Source organism: Heloderma suspectum, chromosome 16 (genome assembly GCF_057233095.1).
Source record: "Heloderma suspectum isolate Gila_16-S chromosome 16, 16-S_ref, whole genome shotgun sequence".
Lineage (NCBI taxonomy): Eukaryota > Metazoa > Chordata > Lepidosauria > Squamata > Helodermatidae > Heloderma > Heloderma suspectum.
In genome coordinates, this window is record NC_139473.1 from 828343 (window position 1) to 849082 (window position 20740).

General features: G+C 50.8%; 1 protein-coding gene across 6 annotated transcripts; it reads right to left on the bottom strand.

Annotated features, from left to right (window-relative positions):
- Window positions 1-640: 640 nt before the first annotated feature.
- On the bottom strand, window positions 641-20393 carry INPP5K (inositol polyphosphate-5-phosphatase K). Of its 6 annotated transcripts, XR_014786127.1 has the most exons (14): window positions 19174-19425; window positions 16698-16805; window positions 15883-15991; window positions 14964-15080; window positions 10899-11074; window positions 10230-10341; window positions 9633-9742; window positions 9303-9329; window positions 8014-8203; window positions 7073-7210; window positions 5991-6074; window positions 5795-5899; window positions 4516-4717; window positions 641-1309 (listed from the first exon to the last, which is right to left on the bottom strand). XR_014786127.1 is itself a non-coding variant. In XM_084822663.1 (13 exons), the coding sequence occupies exons 1-13, from the start codon at window positions 19215-19217 to the stop codon at window positions 4619-4621; spliced, it is 1419 nt and encodes a 472-aa protein (XP_084678789.1). In that variant the 5' UTR covers window positions 19218-19425; the 3' UTR covers window positions 4186-4618. The 6 variants fall into 6 exon arrangements, 4 of the variants coding, with proteins under 4 accessions (XP_084678789.1, XP_084678792.1, XP_084678790.1 ...); XR_014786128.1 differs by lacking the exon at window positions 9303-9329; XM_084822663.1 differs by lacking the exon at window positions 641-1309 and having other exon boundaries at window positions 4186-4717.
- Between the last annotated feature and the right edge of the window lie 347 nt (window positions 20394-20740).

Consider the following 20740-nt stretch of genomic DNA (forward strand, 5'->3'; position numbering starts at 1 on the left):
ACTTCCTCCACCACATGAATGAACAATCACCAGAGTTTGTATTTGATTATTGGAGGGGAGGGAGAGACACGTTGCATTTTATGTATGCGAGCTCCTATCTGGCTGAAGCCTCGCACCCTTGGCTGCTGAGGGCTCAGTAGGGAGCCCAGAAGGCAAGTAGAGAAGACTGGGGGATGTCGACTGAGCTAGAGCAGGAGGTGGGCATTTTGAAAAGGTAGCTAATAGAACAGGAGAAAGGCATGGCTAGAAGATGAGTGTTTGGCTGGAGAAGGACTAGCCCACAGCAGCTGCTCAGCCTCCTCAGTGGCACTCAGTCAGCAGTGGCATCTGTGGGGAGCTGCCCAGGTGCCAACCCCCTCTGTGGCTTCCAGAGCAGCAGGCAGGGATTCAGCGCACCTCTTGAACTCAGAACCCCACTGACCTTTCTGTTCCAGTTTCAAGAATGCTTAACTTCTGGGGTCACATTTAAAAAAAAATACTGCTTTAGGTATCTGGGTCAAAGAAGAACGGGCATGTAACACCTCCCCATACTTGCTCCACATCTTTTTATTCTGCAGGAACAACAGTGCTACCAGAGTGCATCCTGGGGCGGGGGTGTGTGTGTAAAGGGCCTCAGAGAGACCAAGAAGACATCGTGTTTCTAGATCACAGATGGACACAAAGCTAAAAGGTTTTATTGTCAGAGCATTTCTCTCATCTTACATACACCTTTGGGGCATCAAGAATAAGTCGGTTCAATTAGGTACACATTCAAACAAATGAGCAGGGGGGAGCCTGAGGTGTGATTCCCCCCCCCCCCCCCAATTTCCATAGATGTCTAGCAGATTAAGAAGGTGTTCACTTTTTCTCCATTTTCCAATTCAGGACATTCCTCAAATACTTTCCAATCTCACCACCACCCCAAAACGTTGTCTCTTCCACCTGAGGCTCCCTGCCAGGAGAGTCCCCCGGTGGAGCCAGCCTGATGCTCCTTGCTGGAGATCTGCACCCCTCCACACGTGCCCTCTTTTTCCCATGACAGTCTCTACCCAAACTCCAGCAAACTCTGCCCTATGCCAAAAAGGCTGGAAAAACCTCACGCTGGGAAGATTTAATTAAAAGGCCTTAAGCTGAGCCAGTCACATTGTTCTGCAGGGAGATTAGCTTACTAAAGAGAGAGCCACCCACTTGCTCCAGAAATGTCAGCAGGTTTTCACTGGCCCATCTTTGGCGTTTCTGAAATAAGCTATCAATTCCTGTCCCTTTTCGTGGTCCAGGGAGATCTCCCTCCACAGGTGGGTACCAGAACATGCCAGCTTCTTCTGAGACTCTGAAAAGTTTTAATAAAAAGAGACTTCCTTTGTATTCTAGGTTTGAAAATATAATATTGGGGAAGAGTGCAAAGGTCTGTCTCTCCCATTCTAACAAAAGATATGCTTTTTCACTGTCACCATACCCACATACACCAGATCTCAGGCTATAAAGCCTGGCCCATAATGCTAACGTTGGAGAACTCTGCTTTCCAGTTCTGCACAGCTTCCCAAAAAGAGACCACTCCCTGTGAACAACTGGAGCCGTTTTAGTAGCGCAGATGTACTCAGCACCGCCCCCCTGTGGCTCAAGCGCAACGGCATCAGCCAGAAGACAGAATGACTGGGCAAAAACAGCCGCCTTGTGGCATCTTAAAAGACTACCAGATTTAAGGAAACTATGATCTAAAATGGAATAATCAGTACAAGAACACAATGCAGGTTAAGCACCAGGGAGCAGCAGCAGTAGGAAAATACAGTAAGGCTTGGGAACACAAGCCCGTTTCAGTTGGTGACTCAAGGCAGAAAGGCGTGGGAGCCAGGCAGGTCTGCCTGGGAAGGCCCTTGCACAAGTGAGCTGCCCTGCCCCAATCGCCACCGGGAGCACCGTCTCAGGCTGGTCTCACAGCACAGGCACATTCACACAGGAGGCGCAGCGGCCCTTTAAGGGCTTTGGTTTTTAAAAAGCAGCACTCTGAACTATACCCAGAAACAAACTGGTGGCCAGTGAAGGAGGCCAAATATTCGTACAGCACGTTGTGCAAGGCAGTTCCCAGGTACCTGTCTGCTGCTCTCTGAACCACCTGAACTTCTTTCATAGGCAGCCCCACACATAACACACACAGCAATAACCTTAACTTGGATGTTACTGGAAAACTCATCACTGCCCAAGAGGAGATGGCTGGTGCGCCAGGCAGAATCGATGAAATGGGCTTCGTGCCACAGATGTTACTGTGCTTCATGCCATTAGGCATCTAACATTGGTGCCAGGCGTACAGCATCCCCAAGCTGTGAACCTGTTCCGAAAGTGTGCTGCCCTCCGAAACAGGCTGAGCACCATCTGCACGCACTTTTGCCACAATGATTCCGTTTGCCTTTAGCCACCAGAGGATGCATTGCCCTTTGGCACAATGACAGAGTGAACCACCTCATTTGCCACACCTGCAGTGTTATGTGTGTGTTGACGGAATATGCTTAAAGAACAACTGCCAAACAATTCTTGGGTGAATCCCTTTTGTGCACTCCAACTCTTCATTTAGAAATACTAGACACCAATATGATGGCCTTTGCTAAGATTCACACCAGAGCTGAAGTACAGCAAAGCGCAAACTAACTGGATGACCAAAGTACTCAAAAGAGAAATAGACTAATCACAGGGCATGGATTACAACATTGCCTGTCAGACGGGGGCAGTCTCTCGGGGGTTGAAAGACATAAAACCTCCAGCAAGAACGTCCATAGGCACGTAACAAAGTGACTTCACAAAAGCACCAATATCAGCCAATCTGATGCAGTTTGCTCCCAAAGAACCTTCTGTCCCAGCCACAATGCCAAGGCATGGGTTACAAGGGACAGCCCCAGGCCAGGTGACCTTCCCATGATGAAAGGGGAGTACAGAAGCTGGCCCGGAGCCAGACACACCTCCTTCCCTTGGGCCCATTCGCTTGGAGATCTCGCTGTCAATCTCCAGAAGTTTAAGTTGAGTGGGTCCCTGCAACTTTAAATCCATTTGGCAGTGACTGAAACTAATCTGATCAGAGCTACCCATCAGCCATGCAAACATTTGCCCCTGTTTAAAAACCTTCCAAGTTGACACCTACCTAGAATTGCATAAGGTTTCTGCCCTCTCAGCAGCACTAGCAAGGATGGGGAAAACTGAGGGATTAGTCTCCTCTAGATCAGAGGACACAGAAGAAGTTGTTTTGTGATGCAACAGGGACATTTAGATGAAACACACTGAGAGAAAGTGCCTGTACATAAGATTATTAGTGGATGTGATGAATCCCCTTTCCCTCCAACAACAAAGATGATTATTTTGGCCTAGGTTTTTTTTCCCACTGCCTTGACAATCTGTTACCCCTTCTCTTGACAGAAGAAACCTTTTAATCACAGGAGCAGCCAGCACATGTTCAGATTCCAGATATGTCTATACTCTGCTCCCCACTCCAAGACTTCTGAGTGAGTGACCTGTGGGTGCTTGAGGGTTTGCATGAGCAGCAAAGTGAGCTAAATTCCTATAAGAGCTTCCAGGCTGAATCACATCCATGCACAACACATTTCAGCCTCAGGAGCTTGCAAGAATGGCTTCTGTGGCTGAGTCTAAGTCATCTGTGTGCATGAAGGGGCAGTGAAGCTTTTTATGGGGCATGGAGACCACAGCGAGTGCAGCATGACAGGGGTGGGGGGTGGAATTCCTTTACCAACAAGGGATTTCATTGCCATCGCTGCGTGGAGCTAGAAACTGCACAAAACTGATAGGATTGTCTCCAGAAAGATGCCAGCAAGGTTGAATGCTATGGATTTGTTAGTAGACAGCTTTTGGCGGGCAGGGGGAGACACTCATACTATTCCTTCCTCAAATTATAGAGCTTGAAGAAATCACAGGGAGGGCACCAAGTGCTATCACCAACATGTTTTTATAGGACAGACAATCAGGAGCTCCAGGGAATTAAAACTACCAGTGAGTGGGGCAGGAAGTAAAAGATATCAGAAGCCACAAAATTAACACTGTGCAAGCCAGAGGCTTCCTCTCTCCCTCCCTGTGCTCCTGCTGCCCCACTGTCACTTGTTTCCAAGCAACCAAAGTGTAACAGCTGACTACATTTTCCTTTCAACTATAAAATAAAATGTATTCCAGCTCCGAAGAAAGTTCTAAGTGCATTTCATAAAAATTAGGAGCCGAATCCTGGAATGCTAGTTGTTTTTTTTTTAAATAGTAACAACCACCATTGACTACTTAATATTGTAATGAATTGCCTGGTTCTTAAAATATCCCCTACAAAAACAGGAAAGCAGCAGGCCTTAGGAATGGATGCTTCCTGCCCCAGTTTAAGTTCCTGGAAGAAGGATACCACTGGGGTTCCTCTTCGGAAAGCTACAATTCTTCAGCAGCAGCTGAAGGCAGGGGTAGCCTTAATTCAGTGCAGTCCGGAGCAAGAATAACCTCCTGTGACAAATAGAAATAGTTATTTCCTATGAAACGATGCTCTGGCCTGCTCAAACTCACATGACCATCTGTGCGTCTGGTCAACTCCTCCAGAAAGATGCCTATTACTAAGGCAAAGGAAGGAATGCCCTCACAACCTCCATTACAGGGACATGGGCACATTTCAAAAGTCACACGGTGGCTTCTCGTTGCACAGCTTTTCCGTCCTGCTGACTCCATCCCACAGTGGATCCTTCTCAGACAACATTCTGCTTGGCTGAATCTGAAAGGAGAGAGAGCTTTTGAGAGGCTGAGACTCATCCACGAATGTGCCACTGCCCTGCACCTCCATCAATGTTGAAGAAGGTGCCCTACTAAGACTAGCCACGAATGTAATGGAAGAAGAGGAGGAGCTGTTCACTGAGGTGACTCTAAGCACCACCTGAGAAATATAGGAGAAATACAGACGAGGAGGAGCCTTCCCCCAAGTTACACCCTTGGTCTATCCAGCTCAGTCTAGCCTACAAGAGTGGTGGCCCATGGCCACATATGGCTGCCTGTGTGGCTTGCCGCAGCTGCCTCTGTGTGTGCACACTGTGTGTGCACATGTGAGTGGGGTGTGGTGGGCGTGCATGTGTGTGTGTGTGCAGCTGCAGCCCCCTGCCCCATGTGATCCTGGGGGGCCAAAAGATTGCCACCCCAGTCTACATGGACTGACAGCAACTGTCCAGGACTTTGGGCAGGAGTCCTTCCCAGCCCTGTCTGGAGATGACAAGGAGCGAACCAGGGAGCTTATGAATGCCAAGCAGGGCCCCTGCCACCAAGCTGCAGTCCGTCCTCTCTCCCACCACCCAGCAGGGCAACAGCAACAAGAGAAAGGAGAAAATGAAGTAGAGAGATGGCTTGCAAAAATTTTTTCTCCTGTCTGGATCAAGTCAGATCCAGGGAACTCAACACTGATCAAAGGACTTGGGTATGCAAATCCCACCCAGGAGGGACTTGCAAGCAAAAGGCAAGCTGGGAGACTTCTACATTGAGCGTCGTCCCAGGCAGAACCAAAGTGCATTTTCAGCCACTACAAAAATCCATCCCCAGTCCACCACCAACAGAGGGACCGCTGGAGCCAATTCCATGTTGTGCAGGTGTAGGCCAAAAGATGTGAGCAGCTAGGCAATGATAGCTGGGGTGGTTCTGGAACTCAGTCACACTGCTGCGAGTTATTCCCCTAAGAAAAGAACCTAAAATGCATTGTGGAATCATGCCCGGCTTGGGTACAAGATGCTGCCAGAGGAATATTCTGATCACTCCGCAGGCACTCCTGGTGTATACAAGGCCCAATGGAAGGATCCAAAGTCCCTACCTGGAAGGGCGGGCTGATGCCAACTATGGATTGCATCGTGTTGCTATAATAACCCAGGAGAAACTCCCCTCCTGCTACAGGGAGCTCGTCAGCACCGAGATACACCTGGGAAGAATGAAGTAAAGGCAGGCATCTTTAAGCAACAGTGTCTGAAATGAAGCAGACAACACTGAAAATCCCAGCTATTTCCGCTCACCTGCTTAGCATCCTCCCTAGAGGAAATTTCATTGTCCTGCACCCAAGCATACATCACGTAGTCACTGGAGTGCCTGAATGTCACCTGCAAGGGAGACCCCCCAAAAGCTGCTGTGAACACAATTTTGTTGCCAAGGAGCATGTGTAATATGTGAGCCATTTGCTTCAGGGAATGCCAAGCAAACAGAAAACAAACCATGAAGGTTTCACAATTAAAGACCAGCAAAGTATGTGCCAAGGTTTTATAGATAAGGAACCAAGACAAAAACATGGTTTGGACAAGGCCGCGCAATTATCTATCACACATTTGTGGCTTTTCCTCCAAGGAGCTTGTGGAACCCGCGGGGTTTGGGCTGAAAGAGTGTGACTGTGAGATCCAACACCGTCACACCAAAGACCAAGACATGACACAAGAGGGTAGCTCTTGGTGGGTTCTAGAAAAAGAGAATTTTCAGGAACGAGGTACATCGCCTGCAACTCTCATGCATACTAATGCTCTCTCTAGGTCTCGTTTTCGTTTCCACCAAAGTTGGCAGCACATTCTTTCCCCCAAGACAGGCAGGCCCTTGGCTTAAGTTACTCAGCACCATCTCTAGGCCTTTGCCTTGTCTAGCCAGACACTGCCCTATCTCTGCCATTCTGCCATCCTTGACTGCAGGACACCAGACATTCTTTCTGAACTCTGGGTATTCTGGGCATGTCTTGACCCACCATTTGGCACTGCTGGCCACACAGAGGGGACCTGAGAGGTGCTCAAGATGGCAGATGCTAGTTCAACCGGACTAACAGTTGTGATGTATGCAGCACTTTTAAATTTATTAGTTGAAGATCAGCTAATAACTCCGTTCATGCAGCCCGTAATTTCACACAATGCCATGCAAGGGGCACCTATGGGGGTGCCACCCACATAGAAACTCAGGTAGAGCATCTAGCTCCGTGTTGTCTGCACTGACTGGCAGCAACGGTTCTCCAGGCTTTCAGGCAGAGAAGAGTCTTTCCCAGACCTACCTGGAGATGCCGCCAGGGATCGAACCGGGACCTTGCTGTACCACTCCCCTCAGCACAACACTGTGTTAAGGTTACCTTGTAGAGGCCAATCCAGTCCCAAGCACTGCTTGGGAATTCAGGAGCTGTGGAGTAGCTGACGGTGGCGTCTTGTTCGGCACTCCAGTTGCCCAGAGGGTGGAGCACAACTAGCGGGGCAGACACCAGAGGCTTCATCTGAAGGAAACAAGACATCTTGGATTTACATATGACCCGGGGGCCTCTCACAGCCATCTCTTCTCCCACACTCAAAGGGAGTCCTTCGTGCCCAGGACCCACCACCAGGCCCAGAACTCTCTGCAGAGGTTGAGCCCCAACGGCTGCCATCAAAGGGAAGTTTGTACTATGAAGGCCACAAAATGAACCTTGAATGAAAAAACGGCCTACTGGTTTGCAAGAGACTTTCCCAAATCAGCAGGCGGGTTCAATGACAGTTTGCAAGCACCGACATGGGAGCAAAGTTGCGATGGGACTAGAAAATAAATGGCAGCCTTTTTAATGTGGAGATGAAGCTATTAATCCAAGTCTACTCAAGGTGCTTGGGGGGAGGGGGGGTATGGAGGATAATGGCTACTAGTCATGATGGCTATATGTTGTCTCCAGTATCAGAGACATCTGTATACCAGTTGCTAGGGAACAATAGGAGGGTGCTATTGTGCTCATGTCCTGCTTGTGGGCTTCCCCTTGGGGCATCTGGTTGGCCACTATGTGAACAGAATGCTGGACTAGAAAGGCCATGGTTCTGATCCAGCTTCAGGGCTCTTATGATCTTAGGAGTGCTCATTATTATTATTTTTAGAGCCACAAAGGAGTCGTGCTAAGTGTCAGTCAGAAAAGACATGGGTGCTAATGCCAAAATGTGGGCAGCCAGGAAGCTTGGAAAGGGGAAAAGTTGTTTTTGATGCACGGGACCAGAGCTCTGGCCTCCAAGTGCCCTTTCCCAAGAGGCAAATCTGCCATGTGGGGAACAAGGCCACTACCTCAAGCTCAAACGTCCCTGTGACGGGCTTGTGGTCACTAATGCTGTAACTCATGTAGCTGCTGTAGCTGTGCAGAGACACCGAAATGGCCTGCTCCTCTGGCACCTCTCCTCCCTCCATGGCCAGGTGTAAGAGATGCTTCACTCTCCAGAGAATCCGGTCCGTCCATGCGGGCTTCCGTTTCTTCCCACTTCAAAAGCAAGCAGAGGGGAGGCAGAGAGAACAGACCAGCTACTCCTAGGAAGCTGCTACTGGAAGCAGTAGGTCACAGTCATCAACAGTCATTACAGAGACAAGGCAGTTACATAACCCTCCCCTTCATTCTGCAGCTCAATCAGTCACAAGCAGAACAGATCTAAAACGAAGGCAAGTGAGGGAAGGAGGGGTTAATCGACTTTGCATCATAAACTAGCAGCAATCAAGTATTAATCAGGTCATAGCAACTAGAGACAGCTTTTCATTCATATGGGAGTGTTGTCAGTTCACAAGAGTCCCCCCCTCACTGCCAAGCACTCAGGAGAGATTTGCCCAAAATGATAAGGGTGGTGCATCTTTCATAGTCCCCCCTGCCCCGAATTTCTGGCCCTGGATCCTAACTGGGCACATCAAGAAAAGCTGCTGCCATTCTGCAGAGTGAAATGGTCACATCCTCAAGGAGACAAGCAGGAGCAGCCTGGACCAGACCATCAGCAGGGCTGGTAGAAAGGTGCATAAGGAAGACCCCTAGTTAGGCAACACCAATCTTAAGACCCAGCCAGAAGTTTAAGGCCCAACCTCCCCCATCTTTACCCACCTGAATGGTTTGGCTGGACTGAGTTTAAGCTAGACAAGGGCCAACTCTATTAATCGCAGCAGTCAAGTAACCTGACAGACTTCTTTAAAGCTGCCAGGCTGATTAAACAGTGGCCATCAGAGACCTCTATGCCCTGTGGAAGCCAAGCATGGACGGCCTCCCTTTCCGGACCTGTAAGGAGGCCCATCTCTTGCAGAGATGCAAGAGAGTGACCTGACAAGCCTTGTGGGGCAAAGTCAAACCATAAAAGCTACTGAGCCAGTGTAGCTGCCTCCTCCTACAGCCCCATTAATCACTGTTGGGAGACACTCTCCATTGCACACAGATGTGAGGGGCTCTTTTTCCTTTCATTTCCATAATGCCAATTAACATGTCAGGATTGGTCTCCAGCAGCAGAGAAAAAAGCAGCAAAAGCTTGAAATCCCGCCTAAAGATAGAGAATCTATTAGCCTAAAATTCTAAAGACTTAGGAAGAAGTACATCGGAATCTCCTTACTTAAACCAGAACAGTGTCTTCTGACCCCTGGAAATACAAACAAACGTTAGTCCACAGATCCCAGCACTTCCTTCCCTGTCCATCAAAGGGAACGGGCTGGGTCCTAGTGGAGGACTCAGCAAAGGTGCTGGGGATGAGCCTCCCCAAACTGAGGCAGTCACGAGCACTACCACTGCTGTTCCCAAAAGCACCTCCTTTCTTATTCAGTGACCTGAAGGTCCAGCCTATTTCTTCGGCTTCACTTGCATGGTCATAAATCCAAGACCAGCAGGGTAATCAGCCCAAATGCCACCCATGCTCCCTCCACAGACAGGGCTCTCGAGTCTTTACCTGGTGTCATACTCATTAGAGTACAAGTCAAACTTGTAGGTAGGTTTGAACTTCAGGGGCCCCTCGATGAATTCCTGAAGAAAGGTTTCCTTCTTCTTAGCCATGTTTAGCTGAAGAATTAAAAACAAAAACCGTTTAGAAATGCAAACCACTCAGGCCAAACTCAAATGCCAGAAACATTTCCTGGGAACAATTTTAGAGCCTCCGTGCATTTCTTGCAATCAGAGGTTTGTCCTAGAGACATTTTTTGAGGAGGGGAGGGGGCAGGGGAGAACCACAGGAAGGTCACCTTACTCCACAGTAACCAAGACAGAATAGGACAGTCAAATTCAACGATCTCCCAAGGAGGAAGTTTTCAACTGGTCATAAAGCAGGCATGGATCACCCCCACCATGCTTGGCAGCAAAATGGAAGTGTTCACAAAAGTGTCATTAAGTCATTAATGGCTGGTGAGAGCTGCACAAATTAATGATGAACAGTAGAGTATCTCCTGTCTGAGGAAGCCAGAAGAGGCAAACCAGCAGAAGGTCCTGATAGTGGTAAGTAAGCACTTGGCATCTGCACATGAACCAGGAGAACAGAACTTGGAGGCAGTACCTGGTCCTTTTCCCATAGGAGGTTGAATTGGCTGTTCTTTATTGACTCTCGGATGAAATGTAATCCATAGTCTTCAATCCGGAAGTTTAAATCACCAAACCAGAAGAGAATGCTTCAAGAAGGAAGAAAGGATTGAAAAAACTGGCTTAGCAGAGTCATGAATACACAAGGTTATGCTGAACCTCTCCATGCTTTTTTCTCCAAGCACAAAGTAATTTATATCTCAGTACTGAGAGTGGGAAGCTTAGGAGAGAAGCTGGGTTAACTACTTAAGACCGTTACAAAGACAACTTCCGGAAAGAGGTGACAACTGCTACAGACATGCACCCCTTCCATCCCAGCAAGAACTGGGACCTTCAGAGAAGAATGGAATTCTTCCAGCATGCAATGATCTGCTTGGGAGTTCCTCCCTGCAATAATTTTATCCCCTGCAGGTTTCTATGGAGCCCTGAATAAACTGGACTATAAGCATCCATAACCTTTGATAGGATGTTCTCCCCACAGCTCCCACAAGAGCTCAAAGCCACCCACCAGTGGACACCCTGAACTAACAGAACAACAACAGCAACACCACCACAGGTGGCAGAGGCCTTCAAGCCAATATGGATCCTCTTTTCCTAGAAGCCAAGGCAGCAGGACAGGCTTTGGTGCGAAGCAGCTGCTGCTCACTCATGCTCCAGGACACTGGGGATCTCCTCTCTTTCGAAATGCTGCATTTCCAGAATGTGCTCAAAGTCGTCCAGTCGTTGCTCTGCATTCTCCATGTGGGCCGGCAAGTGGCAATTCAAGAAGCAGATGGTGTGCCCGTAGAGGGACATGCGAATGGTGACGCCTCCTTTGTTTCCCTGCAAGACAATAGAAGCCGAGGCCACTGACAGATCAATTCCCGACAGCAGGAGCACTTGAGAGGCTATTCTGGGAACAAACCTCTTGCTTTCATTTACATAAACATTATGGAGGCAATGCCCACCATTCATAAACAATATCAGTCAAACTTAAAAGGTAGTACCATCATGAAACTTTTTTGCAGGCAGGAAAGGGAAGCCAGAATCCTCATCTAAACAGGGAAGTTTTCCACTTCCAGTGTTAAAAAGGCAACCAGAAATCAGGATTGTACTTTGGGTGTGTAACTGGCCCAAAAGGCAAACGAGGACCAAATCTGCAAACATCAGAGATGGCAACACTTTGCCTAGATAGACCCTTGGTCTGATCCACCATGGCTCTTCTTATGGCTCTGGGAACTAGACAGGCCTCATTGCTTCCTTATGCCCCAACCACTGAGGCCGAAGAAGCTGAGGTTGATCGGTTCTATGAAGACCTACAACACCTTCTAGAACTAACACCAAAAAAAGATGTCCTTTTCATCATAGGGGATTGGAATGCTAAAGTAGGAAGTCAAGAAATCACCGGGATAACAGGCAGGCATGGCCTTGGTGTACAAAATGAAGCAGGACAAAAGCTAATAGAGTTTTGCCAAGAGAACATGCTGATCATAGCAAACACTCTTTTCCAACAGCACAAGAGGCGACTCTACACATGGACGTCACCAGATGGTCAATATCGAAATCAGATTGATTATGTCCTTTGCAGCCAAAGATGGAGAAGCTCCATACAGTCAGTAAAAACAAAACCTGGAGCTGACTGTGGCTCAGATCATGAGCTGCTTCTTGCAAAATTTCGGCTGAAATTGAAGAACATAGGGAAAACCACTAAACCGTTCAGGTATGACCTAAATCATATCCCTGATGAATATACAGTGGAGGTGAGGAATAGATTTCAGGGATTAGACCTGATAGACAGAGTGCCTGAGGAACTATGGACGGAGGTCCGTAACGTTGTTCAGGAGGCAGCAACGAAATCCGTCCCAAAGAAAAAGAAATGCAAGAAAGCCAAGTGGCTGTCTGATGAGGCTTTACAAGTAGCTCACGAAAGAAGGGAAGCGAAAAGCAAGGGAGAAAGGGGAAGATATACCCAACTGAATGCAGAGTTCCAGAGAATAGCAAGGAGAGACAAGAAGGCCTTCTTAAATGAACAATGCAAAGAAATCGAGGAAAACAACAGAATGGGAAAGACTAGAGATCTCTTCAAGAAAATTGGAGACCTCAAGGGAACGTTTTGTGCAAAGACGGGCATGATAAAGGACAAAGAAGGCAGGGACCTAACAGAAGCAGATGAGATTAAGAAGAGGTGGAAAGAATACACAGAAGAACTATACAGGAAAGATCTGAATGTCCCTGATAGCCATGATAGTGCGGTCACTGAACTTGAGCCGGACATCCTAGAGAGTGAAGTCAAGTGGGCCTTAGGAAGCATTAGTAACAACAAAGCTAGCGGAGATGACAGTATTCCAGCCGAGCTATTTAAAATCCTAAAAGATGATGCTGTTAAAGTGCTGCATTCAATATGCCAACAAATCTGGAACACTCAACAGTGGCCACAAGACTGGAAAAGGTCAGTTTACATTCCAGTTCCAAAGAAGGGCAACACCAAAGAGTGTTCAAACTACCGCACAATTGCGCTCATTTCACATGCCAGCAAGGTGATGCTCAAAATCCTACAAGCTAGGCTTCAGCAGTATGCGAACCGAGAACTACCGGAAGTACAAGCTGGGTTTCGAAGAGGCAGAGGAACTAGAGATCAAATCGCCAACATTTGCTGCATCATGGAGAAAGCAAGAGAATTCCAGAAAAACGCCTATTTCTGCTTCATTGACTACGCTAAAGCCTTTGATTGTGTGGATCACAACAAACTGTGGCAAATTCTTAAAGTGATGGGAGTACCAGACCACCTTACCTGTCTCCTGAGAAACCTGTACGAGGGTCAAGAAGCAACAGTAAGAACCAGACATGGAACAACCGATTGGTTCAAAATTGGGAAAGAAGTACGACAAGGCTGCATATTGTCACCCTGCTTATTTAACTTATATGCAGAGTACATCATGAGAAATGCCGGGTTGGATGAATCAGAGGTCGGAATTAAGATTGCCGGGAGAATTATCAACAACCTCCGATATGCAGACGATACCACCCTAATGGCAGAAAGCGAAGAGGATCTCAAGAGCCTCTTGTTGAGAGTGAAAGAGGAGAGTGCAAAAGCTGGTTTGAAACTCAACATTAAAAAAACTAAGATCATGTCATCTGGCCCTATCACTTCCTGGCATATAGAAGGGGAAGAAATGGAAGCAGTGACAGATTTTACTTTCTTGGGCTCCAAGATCACCGCAGACGGTGACTGTAGCCATGAAATTAAAAGACGCTTGCTCCTTGGGAGGAAAGCTATGGCAAACCTAGACAGCATAGTAAGAAGCAGAGACATCACCTTGCAGACAAAGGTCCGTCTATGGTTTTCCCAGTAGTAACGTATGGCTGTGAGAGCTGGACTATAAGGAAGGCTGAGCGCCGAAGAATTGATGCTTTCGAACTGTGGTGCTGGAGAAGACTCTTATGAGTCCCCTGGACTGCAAGGAGGTCAAATCAGTCCATCCTAAAGGAAATCAACCCTGACTGCTCATTGGAAGGACAGATAATGAAGCTGAAGCTCCAATATTTTGGCCACCTAATGCGAAGAGAAAACTCCCTGGAAAAGACCCTGATGCTGGGAAAGACTGAAGGCAAAAGGAGAAGGGGACGGCAGAGGATGAGATGACTAGATAGCATCACGGATGCAATGAATATGAACTTGAGCACGCTCCGGGAGAGAGCGCAGGACAGGAAGGCCTGGCGTGCTATGGTCCATGGGGTCACGAAGAGTCGGACACGACTGAACGACTGAACAACAACAACATTGCTTCCTCCTGAGAAGGAAATGGGACATTTCATAGTTTCCCTATACTGTGATAAGAACATAAAAGCCCTGCTGGCAAAGGGTCCACCTAGTTCAGCATTCAGTTCACACAATGGTCAACCAGCTGCCCATGGGAACCCACAAGTAGGACGTGAGTGCAAATAGCAAAACCAATAGGTGTGTGCCTACACTGTCATACTGACATATCTCTGTAGGGCCTATAATAATCCTTGGAAATGTCAGTCAGTGCAGAATGCTGCTGCTAAATTTTGACCAGGGACAGGTAGTGAGATCACTGGTTACAGGTTAGTTTTGGGGGGCACTTCAAGATGCTAAGTTATCACTTTTAACGCCCTGAATGACATAGAATCTGAATGGCATATGGGGGGGACGGGACGTCTCTTCCCATGCAAATCTGCCCATCCCTTAAGATCATCTGCTACAGCCCTCTTGCATGTACGGAGTCCTTCTGCAGTATAGTTGGTGGTAATGCATGAGGGGGGCTTTTCCGTGGCAGCATCCCATATGTGGAACTCCCCTCCCCAAGAACTGAGATGATCTTTGTCTTTAATGGTGTTCCGCTAGCGCTTGAAGACTTTTCACTTTCAGCAGCTTTTAACCCTCTTTCAGGGAGCTTTTAATCCAGTTGCGGTTCACATTGTTAAGTGTTTATTGCTTGGCTTTCTCTGTTTTTTCTTATGCTATTTATAGGTGTTCTTACCTATTTAATGGTTTTTACAATGTGGATTATTGCCATTTTAATTCTTCTTGTTATTGGATTTTGATAGGTGCTTTGAGCATTTGGTAAGAGCAAAATTCTACACCTTCTCTTTTTCTTCAAACTGTACATGCAGCTGTCCAATTTAAAACACCATGGACAAACAGCAGAAGTCCAGACCAAGTTGGGCTTTGAAAGCTGTTAAAGTCCAGGGAAGATACCAAGAAGCTCACCCAATATCCATAGAGGCCTGTGCGGGTGAACTGGCTTTGAACATCCCGTATAAAAGGGAGGTGGGCCTGCTTGGCAAAAAGCAGGAGGAGGAGTCCCTGCATTCGAATGGAAGACACCTGCAAGCAGAAGAGACAAACACTGAGCCCACCTTGGAAAAGTGGCACCTGCAAATCCTGCCTGTAACATCAGACCATTGCTGCATTTGGAGGTTCCAGGCAACCTGGGAAGGGAATCAGCACTCAGAGGGTAGAAACTGTCTGCTGGGCCAAAAGGAAGGGAGGCGTTTCCATGCCCAGAGCTCCAGGGGAAGGGAGCCAAGGCCCCTGGAAGCTTCTGCTCCCTCCCTTCCTGAAGGGATGAGACGACTGGGGCACACGCCATTCCAAGGGCCTCTACCTGCCCAGTTCCAGAGCCCAGGGCAAGGGGGTGCTTCTCACCACAGCCACTGCAATGCCAAAGCTCCACAGATCTCTGGCTGTGGGGCACAATGCCTGGGGAACAAGCACAGGCAAAAGAGGACTGGTGTGTATATCAACTTATTGTAACGAGGAACAACTATGAACTCAGGTGGCCTCTCATGACAAAACCAGACTCCTGAAACCTGACTCCCCAAAGCCAGGCAAGCCAAGCCAGTCCCAAATGGCTTCAGCTTTGGCAAATCCCCAGAGAAGGTACAGAAGGCATTCTCTAGGGCATGTGCAGCAAATCTAGGAGACGTGACAGTACACTGACCAGTAAGGAGGCAGGGCCCAAACCCAGCTAAGAGAAAACCTTCTGAGAAACAGGCAATTTCTGTTCCCTTTCCCAGAGGAATCAAGCTGGGATGATACAGGGCATCTGCTGCCTTCCCGACAGAGAATGAGCTTCAAAACTGCAAGATGCAAGCTGAAGAGAATCTATAGAAAATTGGCTGATTACCTTGACGTAGCCCAAAGGAGAAAGAACTGTCATGAAGAAAATGCTCCATGGGTCATCAAAAGCCATGTCAGACAGGAAATTCACAATCTTGGAGTTCACCTCCTGTAAACTGAACACTCCAGAGTTATCCAGAGATTCTTGCAACACGTTCTGGCAAAGGCAACCCAGAGTTCACGTGCAACACTAAAAGCACAAGCAGCAGCCACCACTATCCAGCAGAGAGACGGTAAAAAGGTGGGCATAACAAACAGGTAAAATGCTGGCGGCGGCGGCACAAACACTCTCTCTGGTGAAAGCATTCCAGAAATGCCCAGGCTTAGATGAAGCATGGCATCACCACCAGGTGGCACAATTCTGCAAAACGCGGACCATGCAGTGTTCAGCATTAGATTCCATCAGAGCACATGGAGCACCGGTCTGTGCTCCAAACCTGCAAAGCCGCAGACCAATTCTGTTCTTGGATTCTGCACAACAATGGGCAGCAGCGCTTTCCTTAAGAAGCGGCTTCATCTGTGCCCCGGGCACATCAGCCTGCATGCCAGCCTTGCCTGGGGCTGCTTGTCCTGAACCCAGAGGCCTGCCCTGCTACAGGAGAAACTGGGGGCGAGGGGAGGACAGTTTTGCAAAAGGGCCCACGCATCACAGTGCTCACAAATGCAACAAACAGCCACCTCCTGCCTCGCTGCTGCTGATGGCAGCACCAGGATACGATTCCTGGGCATCCCTGTAGTACTAACTAGCCAAGCAGCCATGCAAAAGACACCTGTTGAATTGACAGCAAGAATAGCCCCAAACCTTGTTTCCCAAATACCTACCCAATAACATACACATCCATTGCCTGCTCTTGCGAGCTGAGCTGAAGTAAGGAGGTAACATCAGGAGGGGGTGAAGCCGTTCCCACGTTCCAGGTGACCAAGTGCAACCTTCAAACACACACAAAAGGCAGCACAGCTGAATCACGGACATATAAGGAACCAGCCCCTCTTCAACCTGCAGCCTGACTTCCCTTTGGATGCACAGAGACATCCCCCCCCCCCCCCACAAGTTATCTGTAATCCTGTCCTAAAAGCGCCAGAGCGCTGCAGGAGGCAGCCAGCTGCGGAAGGGCACCTGATCTCTTGGAGCTTCTCCTTCTGTTTCTTCCCACAGATCAGAAATGCTTCATCTACTGTGCACAAGACTTCCTCATGAATCTCATCATCTGAACTAACATCCTCCACGCACGCCATAAGCTGGGCCAGTCGCTGGCGCAGCTGAATGCGCCCAATGGAGCCGGTGCTGCTCACGCTGGCAGAGCAACTGTGGGAATGGGGTGCGTTCTCCAAGTTGAGCAACCAGACAGGCAGCAAATCTTGAAGCACCTCCTCAGGCTCCAGAGATGCCATGTGGCCACCAGAAGAGCCACATCCCCTACCTCAGGGGCCAGCAAAGCCTCTCTGCAGGTCTCCCACGGGGCTCTTGCCCAAGTATCAAAGCAGGCAAAACTCAGCCTGGCTCCCAGCACAAGCTAAGAGTGGAAACTGAGAGGCAATTCCAGGCCAGGGAAGAGGCACCTTCTCACTGCTCCGTGGCGCTCGAGTCAGACCACGGGCTTAAAACATTCCATCCTCAGTGGAATTCCATGTAATTCCATTGAGCCCCAGAGGTTTAAGAAAATCTACTGTTCATTGTGGCTGATCACACGCATGGGCCAACATGTCACATGCCTAATCTCTGGGTTTGAGACACATGCTGCCTACACGCTGTTCTGTGTGGATTCCCAGAAAGAAAGCCAAGGCAAGGGCCAAATCTCATAAGCAACTCCCTCAAAAGGCATTTAATAATACAGTTTCTGACTGGGAAGGAGTTTTGGTGTTCAGAATTGCAACATGACAGCCACTGGAGTGTAGCATATTGTCAGGGAAGCAAGGGGGACATGCATTTAGCCTGCTCCCTGACCCTGAGGAAACGTTCCTGGCATTATTCCTAGAGCATAAGACAGGACCACAGCATCACTATGTAATCATAAAAGAAGTGGGATGTCCACTGAGTGCTGAGCTTTTTTATCTGGACACTGGCTAAGTAATCCTCAACAGAAAGCAGAAGCAGCCATCCACATTTCTTTCTATGGACTCCTGCAAGATGAGAGGCAAAAGGAGAGCATCACAACCCACAGGCTCGTGTTGGGATCTCCCAGTAGTCGATGAGCCAGGCCACGTAGAAGCTACAACCTTAACGTTTATCCAGGTCAAAAGATTGGATTTCTCCACAAGACCCGATTGCTGGATATGTTTCATGGCCTGCAAAACAGGCTGTCCTGCACGCCTGTGTCATCTCTGGCTTCTTTCTTGAGAAGGACAGCAAGTGGGAGAGATACAACCCTCCCCACATACAGCCTTCCACAGGCATTCACTGAGGGAAGGAGAGGCAGCGAGGTCAGGAAAGCCCACAGGAAATGGGGAAATGGTCACGTCCACTTTGAGGGGCCAATAAATAAATACAAACCATCACGTTGGTTCTTGACAGCTGCACCTGTTAGGGCGGGCAGTGGATAAAAGGTGCTCCCACAACAAGTGGCCGTATGGCCTGGAGCCCCTGGCGGGGGCTTTGCTGACAGCTGCACCGGCTGTCAGTCCGGGTGAGGGCGCGTGGGCCCGTCTCTGGGGAGCAGCCGAGGTGGCGCTGGGATTAGGGCGCAGGAGGCAGGGCCCCTTCTGCTGCCATCTTCAGCGCGCGCGCAGGGCCGAGCCTGTCGAGCAAGCGGCCGCCTCCCGCGGCCGCGCAGCAGAAGGGGGCAGCGAGTGTTCTGCAGGCGAAAACCGGCCTCTGCGATTCCTGCGGCGATTAACGCGCCCCCGGCTACCGGGCGGGGCGAGTCGGGAGGGGCCGCGGGGGCGCCCGGGCTTCGCGGGGAGGGGCGCGCCTAGCCGCGGACTCGGGCCGCCCGGCACGGGACCCGGAAATCCGCGGGGAGCGGGCTCTTCTGCCCCCAAACGCGGCGGGCGGGCGGGCCGGGGGGCGCGGTCCGCCCCCGCGCCTCGGCCGGGCGGGGGCGCGCTGCCTTGCGGGCGGCCCCTCCTGCAGGGAGGCGGGCGGGGGCGCGGGCGGGGGCGCGCCGCGTCTGGGCGGCGCGGCCCCCGCAGCGCCTCCCGGGGCAGGGAGGGGGGAGGCACACGCTCGGGGCCGCTCCACGCGCACGCCCCAGCGGCGCCGGGACCGCGCGGGCGGGGGCGGGGGGCCCCGGCGCCCCCACTCCGCCACCGCCGCCCCACCTGTGCGCGTGCGCAGACGAGCGCCCCTCCTCCTCCTCACCTGAGGCGCTTCCGCGCCGCCTCCAGCCTCTCCTCCGGCTCCATCGCGGCCGCCGCCCCGCCGCCGCCAGCGCCGCCCCGGCCGGAGGAAGAGTGGGGCGGCCGGCGGGGAGCTTCCGCGCGCCTCCGGCTCGCTCGCTCGGCTCGCGCGACCCCGGCCGACCCGAAGCACAGCGGGCGGGCAGCGCGCCTCCCGGTTGGGCGAGGCGCGCGGAGGCGGCCTCCGCTCGGCGCGCGCGACGCAACCCAGCGCGGCGCCGGGGGCGGGGCGGGGCCGGTCGCGCCTGCGCCGTCGCCCGCCCCGCAGGCCGCGCTCCTGCCTCGGCGCGAGCCGGCGGCCCGCAGCGTCCGCGCCGGGCCGTCCGAGGACGCGGGGCCCGCCGCAAAGGCCGCGCGGGCTGCGGCGCGGGCGGGTCGCGCGCCCGTCCCGCGGGCGATGTCGGACTGCCTTTCTGGCCGTAGCCGGGCAGCGTCTCCCCGGGCAGCGCGCCGGGCCCTGCGCGGCTCAGCGCCATTCCCTGCCGCGGCCGGCCCAGCGAGGCAGAGGCGCTGCTGTTCTCGCCGCGACGCCCCGCGGGGGCGGCGGACCGGGGCGGGGGCGGCCGCGGCACGGGCTTCCTCCCCCTTCTCGCCTGCATCGCTTCGAGCCTCCGGGGAAGGGGCATGAAAGCACGCCAGCCCGCCACATGGCTTTGGCGCTGGACGGCTGTAGCTCCCAGGCCCGCAGCAGAGGCGACGATGGCCTGCGCTGGCGGGTGTACGTGCGCTTCGGAAATGGTTTGGGCGCTCCCCAAAACCCGCCGGCGCAGAGGATCTCCCCCTTTCTCCTACGCCGCTTCCGCCCAAGGGAGGCGAGTGGGAGAAGAGGCGTAACAGAAACCGGCCAGTCTCCTCCTCAGACGTCCGAGGTGCACGTAAGTCTGTGGTGCGGGAGAGAGCACCCGCCCGGCGCGAGACAGTAGGTACCACGGAGGCTCGACCCCAGCTAGTTTTGAGCTCCTGTGGGTATAAAAACGATGTTCTTGAGTATGTGCAGAGCACCCCTTCTATAGTCAGGGAAGATAACGGGGCTCTGCTGAACCGCTGGGTAGCTGCAGGCCAGGAGAGTGGTTTTAATTGCTTTTCGAGTTGCATTTAACTAAAAAACATATTAAGGAAATCTTATTAGCATTAGCGTAGTCAATGAAGCAGAAATAGGCGTTTTTCTGGAATTCTCTTGCTTTCTCCATGATGCAGCGAATGTTGGCGATTTGATCTCTAGTTCCTCTGCCTCTTCGAAACCCAGCTTGTACTTCCGGTAGTTCTCGGTTCGCATACTGCTGAAGCCTAGCTTGTAGGATTTTGAGCATCACCTTGCTGGCATGTGAAATGAGCGCAATTGTGCGGTAGTTTGAACGCTCTTTGGCGTTGCCCTTCTTTGGAATTGGAATGTAAACTGAATGTAAACCTTTTCCAGTCTTGCAGCCACTGTTGAGTGTTCCAAATTTGTTAGCATATTGAATGCAGCACTTTAACAGCATCATCTTTTAGGATTTTAAATAGCTCGGCTGGAAGACTGTCATCTCCGC